The sequence below is a fragment of the Marmota marmota genome, unplaced genomic scaffold (genome assembly GCF_001458135.2).
Source record: "Marmota marmota marmota unplaced genomic scaffold, marMar, whole genome shotgun sequence".
Taxonomy (NCBI): Eukaryota; Metazoa; Chordata; class Mammalia; order Rodentia; family Sciuridae; genus Marmota; species Marmota marmota.
The window spans coordinates 4,791,129-4,796,967 of record NW_025999998.1 but is presented as its reverse complement, the minus strand read 5'-3'; the positions used below and the strand labels follow the sequence as shown (position 1 = coordinate 4,796,967).

At 39.4% G+C, this 5,839-nt stretch overlaps 1 protein-coding gene across 1 annotated transcript; it reads left to right on the top strand.

The window, feature by feature from the left end:
• Positions 1 to 4,694: 4,694 nt before the first annotated feature.
• On the top strand, positions 4,695 to 5,348 carry Tpd52l3 (TPD52 like 3). Its single transcript, XM_015492825.1, has one exon. The coding sequence runs from the start codon at positions 4,695 to 4,697 to the stop codon at positions 5,346 to 5,348; it is 654 nt and encodes a 217-aa protein (XP_015348311.1).
• The last annotated feature ends 491 nt before the right edge of the window (positions 5,349 to 5,839 follow it).

Here is a 5,839-nt window from a genome sequence, read left to right as displayed (position 1 = left end):
CATACCACTCACTCCTTCAAGAAAACTGGGTCCCCTGCAGACATCTTAGCAACATAGTATATCCTTTTTGGAGTTGCATGTAATTCAGGAAGAATATTGGTTGGGAGTAAGGAAATAATGAAAAGCAAGTGGCAATCTTATCATTTCACCATCCCCTGCTTTTTAAGGATGCCTTTTAAGACATCCTTCTTGATCATGACTAAAGAAACATGTCATGCCCTTGTTTCCTTGGCTAAGGGACAGACAACTTTATATCCACCATCATTTAACTAACCAAGCCTTTTCTGACTGAGATGTCAGTTTTGTTCTCTTTCCTCTCTTAGATGACTCCTCACTGTTGCCCCAAGGACTTATTTTCCAGAATGCTGTCCATTTCTAATGTGAAAGAAAATGATGGTCAAAACGTCTGGAAAGGGAGGATCTGTTCCTCCTATTTCCCCACCTAAATGGGAAAAAAAGAATATGATTCCCTTTTATTGTGAATTTCCCCCTAATGTCTGCCCATACTCAAGAGCCAAAGTTCCTGGGCTACTTTGCCCTATCTCCTCATTATTAAGATGGTAACTTCTGGTTCAGTCTGAGAGAATTCCTGAAACCATAAGCATTTCTGCAAGCACTGGAGAAAAAGTCCATTTATTGGGACAAAGTAGTATTTAGGAAGTTCTCACTACTCCATACATGCTTTATATATAGTCTTTATATTTCCAGTAAAAAAAAATCCTCATTTTTTTTTAATCTGTGCAAGTTCCTAGATTAAATAATCCTGTGATTATTTTTCTTTTCCTGGTCTCCATCCATTCCCCTATCATTCCTCTTCTCGAAAATCTCTTCTCTGGAAAAAAAAATCTACCTTGAAAGCCTCTTCTTCCTTTAGATAGACAGACAGACAGATAGATTCATAAAAACTGGTACAGAATGAGGGGATACATTCTTTAGAGGCAAGCAGTCTCCAAATCCTAATCTGATTTCCCCTGGAACCCCTGCCACAATTATATTGTATATACCACCAAAGAGAAGAAGTAATAAACTCTAATATCAATTTAAGCCTACATAGCACATTTTTTTTTCTGGTACTGGGGATTGAACCTAGGGCCTTGCACTTGCTAAGCAAGCACTCTGCCACTGAGCTACAGCCCCAGCCTTTCTAATGTCAATTTAATATATTGATAGTAATAGCTGCACTTCAGAGAGGAAAATCCCATAGTATCCCTAACCATTTTTAAAAAGCTAATTAGTCCAAGTAGGAGGGCTGCTAAAAGGAAACAGCCTGGTCCTACATGAATATCTGCTTAACCACTGAAATATGAAAAATAATAAACTGTAAACTGCAGCCAACATTCCTGTTTGTGATGGAGATTATCTATGGGGAGGTAACTCACTATATACATTATCAGTGGAGTTGGCCTATGATGGGAAATACTAGTGAAAATAACTTACAAATTGAAATCAAATATAATATTCTGACTTTCCACAAGAAAAGCCCAACTACCAATTTTTTCCTCTCACTCTCGAAACAATCTGGATTAGAATTTTAACTATACACCTTATTTTCTAGCTCAATTAAATATTTAAATATTTTCCCTGGTGTTCAGCTAAAATGAAAAACATGTTCATACTAGTATTTTTGTAATAACAGAAATAAAATCCTTGAGAATTCACTATAGTTAAATCTAGCATTATGAATAACCAGACTGCAAAGTGAGCTGTCAGTTCTTTAGAAGCAATCTGAATCACCAATAGAGATTATTTTACAAGTCAATATAATCAGAAAGTTCCACATTGATCATTTACAGTGAAAAAAATCAAATGGTTAGAACTGGTGACTGTGGTAAAAGTTCCTAATCATTTTCAGTCTTCCATATCAGCTACTATAATCTCAGTTCCTCCATTTCCAAACCACCCAGACCTGGAAGAAACTATAGCTTTATTTTTATATTAAACTTTTAAGAATTTATTTATAAAACAAATAAATATAAGTTTCTAAATATAAAGAACATCATTTTATAGCATTTATTTTTATTTTAAAAAGAACTGGTAGAAATCTATCACCCTTACTAGTGAGGAAAATCAAAGTTCATTCTGTAGTACTTAAGATAGGCCAATGAATGATGTCTTTCCTAGAAACAAAGGATAGCAAACCACTGTAGGATTATAAATAATTCTTGAGCTCTTTCCTTATAAGTTCCTGAATCAAGTTTTCTGGCTCTTTAGTGCCTAAATAGCCTCAAAAAAACTTTCAGTTTCAGATGAGCAATTTTGTAAGCTTTCCTATAGATCATTTCATTGTCTGATACTATACACTAGTAATCTAGATTATTTCATTATCTGATCTAGAGTTTTTAAATTATAAAACTTGGGTGATAGTTTGGTATTTTACATCTTAAAAGGATATTTTTGGGGTGCTATAGTTGTAGCTCAATGGTAGAGCACTTACCCAGCACATGTGAGGTCCTGGGTTTGATCCTCATCACCATATAAAAGTAAAGAAATAAAATAAAGTTGTTTTTTTTTAAAAGGATAGCTTTTGGGGCTGGGGTTGTAGCTCAGTGGTGGAGCACTTGCCTAGCATGTGTGAGGCAGTGGGTTCAGTCCTCAGCACCATCTAAATAAATAAAAGTATTGTGTCAAGTAAAAAAAAAAAAGTACAAGTAGGAGGGCTGCTAAAGCTTTGTTAAGTTTTTATTCCTTTGATAATTTATAGGAATTGATTGATCAATCAATTGATAGAATCCCTACAAATTAAATGAAATTTCATTTAAAATATCTATGATTTCAAAATTAAAAGCATTGTTTTGTATGTGGTTAGGCATAAGCCCAACAAAATGGATTGTTCCATTTTGTTTGCTACTTATTTATCTAGGTTTACTCAGGTCAGAACATTGTCAACTAGGAGCCCCACTTCCAGAAGCCATGTCTTGATTTAGGATCTGAAAACCAAGACTCTGAAAGAGGTCCACTCAGTATCCCTATGAGGGAAAGCCATTACAATGTCAAAGGAATCAAAGCTTGACAAAAGATTTCATATTTTTAACTGAAGAGTGAGGAAGGTAGACTGGTGGTTGAAAATAATCCACAGAAGAAAAATCAAGTAAAAGTTCAGACCTGGTGATTTGGAATCTTAACTCTGAACAGCATATATTTCATGTTATCTAGCTTAATTCAGGAATTTCTTTACCCTTCATTTTCAGTTTTGAAAGAGGAGTTCAAGTTGAGTCTGGAAGTATTCCAGAAACCACTAGTGTTTTTATAGACAATAGAGGAAAAAAAAATCTATCCTCAGGAACAAAATGATTTTTAGGGAGCCCTTGATCCCTTTTCAGCTCTTTACATATGTAAATGAATCCCATATCAGGTGCATGTTTCCAACAATAACAATTTTCATTGTTTAATGTAAGGAAGCACACACTTCAGGGCAAGATAATAATAAACACTTGAGTTGTGTAAAAGGGTTACTGAATATAAACCCAAAGGAGGGCTAATGTTGTTTGGATATAGCCACACAGACATGGCAAATTGCTCAAACTTTCAGAGGATCATACTATATTTCACAAGACCCTGCTGGCAAAAATTACCAGAATATCTAGCAAAATCAGTAAGACTTGCACAAAGATATTCCGTGGAAATGAACAACAGGACAATGAACTAAAATGATATCTGACCATATGCCCTCATTGGATTGATGTCATGATTTCTCCACTGTATAAATCACAAGCTCTGGGTAGAACTCCATAGAATGGTTGGTTGACACTCTAATAGACCCTACTTAACTGGTTCTACTTTACTAGGCAGACCAACTCCCACAGTCGGTAATCATGAATGTCCACAGACTTTCAGAAATGTGAGTGGATACAGAGGGTAAAAAGAATTGCAACTGCTGTACTGAAAATCAGCATTCTGTCCATTTTCAAATGTGTCATACCCTCGCCCCTAAATTCTCAAAGTGCAATATAGCCTTTGCTTTTATTATGCATAATTTCGGGGGCGGGGAGTACATTATAGGTTTTTGTCATTCTTCCTCTCTTCCCCCCAAATATAAGACAATTGTGACTGGTCAAACTCACTCTCTCACAGATTCAGCCTGAATACTGCTCTTCCGGGTCTCTAGCACTACTGATACTTCACTGAGATGGTGTTATTCATATTGAGTTCTGTGCAACCACCTTCACAAATTCACTTTATGAGTAGTACTGAGAGCTTCTCACCTTTGAAAATTTGGGAAAGGGAGATAGGAAAGGGGACAAGCTCTGAGACTCTGGGCTTTACTCACTTTACGTACTGAAGTTTTGCAAACATTTCTGTTAGCACAAGGGTTCAACCGATTCTGAAGGTTCTGAAAACCACTGGTGTAAAAAGAAGTGCCAGACTACTTGAACACCAGGACTTGTCGCTTACTGAGCAGGAGAGTAAATTTCCCTACTCTCAATAATAATGGCGGCACCGCCTACCTCACAAGGACCTTATGATGCCCAGGCATCTCCACTAGTAAGGGTGGCCCCCGAGGTGAGTGCGGTTCCGTGGCCGGAAGTCCCCCTCTGCCAGGCACGGCCCGCGCGACCTCCAACCCCGCCGCCCGGAAGCGGCCCAGCCCAAGGCCTGCACACCTCCGCGTCCGGCTGGGACCTCGACCCCACCCGCCGAGTTGTCAGTTCTGCGGCCAAGGAATGGAGCCCCACCCGGCTGACCAGGAATCCGAGATGGCAGGCCAAGAACTTGACCCTGTCCGCCAAACTTATTTCTCCGTGGGCCAAGAATCGGACTGTCTCTACCAAGAATTGGACCTGGACTCCCTGAATGAAGATCTTTCCCTCGCCACGCCAGATGTCACGGCACAGACCTCTGTGGGCACATATGAACTCCGCCCAACTTCTGAACCCGAAGATCTAACCGAGGCCGAGCAAATGGAGCTCAAATCAGAGCTCATTAAATTAGAGGCGGAAATCTTCACTCTTCGCCAAGTGTTGGCAGCCAAAGAGAGGCGCTGTGGAGAGCTCAAGAGGAAGTTGGGCCTCACGGCCTTGGTGGGTCTGAGGCAGAATCTGTCCAAGAGTTGGCACGATGTTCAGATCTCCAACGCATACATGAAACAAAAGACATCAGCTGCCCTGTCCACCGTGAGCTCTGTCATCTGCAGGAAACTTGGGGACATGAAGAAGTTGGCCACTTTCAGATCTTTTGAAGGTCTAATGGGAACAATCAAGTCCAGAGTCGCAGGTGGCAGAGAGCTTGGCAGTGACTGCTTTCCTTCTGCAGCAGGGAGTGGGGATGATCCGCTCCCGGTTCCAGAGAATGAGGATGATAATGTACCAGGGCCTGGAGATCACCTGCTCCCTTTTGTGGAGCCAGAATGAGCCCTTTATTAACCTTGCCTGGCCAGCAAACCAACGCAAGGACCCCCTTCCCTCATCACATTTGCAAATCTGCCCAGCAAATACAAGAAACCCAACCACACTGGTAAAGTTAATTCAGGAAATGGACAGAGTCCGGTTTTAAGAAAAGAAGTGCCCATTTGTACATAGATATTTGCTGCTGTTAGATAGAGAACCCAAAGTTTTGTACCTAGTTATTTTACACTAAAATTTATAGATGAAATATATCTCTATACTAGCTTTTCTGGGGTTGGGTTTAATGGATAGCACAATGATGCCAAGAGGGGTCTTTGGCCAAAGCCTAAAGTCTCTTGGAAAACTAGTCTTATTAGAAGACCAAAGTAGATTTCTGTTTAGGAAGTAGGTATAGGGAAAAGTTATTAAATAATTTGTGCTTTTTCTCCTCCTATCTCCTTTCTTTCAAGTCAACTTGAAACTCCACCTGGCCTACAATTTTTATTTTACTTTTTGCA

What these genes read in the sequence shown, in the direction of transcription:
- Tpd52l3 (XM_015492825.1), top strand. Translation starts at nt 4,695, where the DNA reads ATGGCAGGCCAAGAACTTGACCCTGTCCGCCAAACTTATTTCTCCGTG.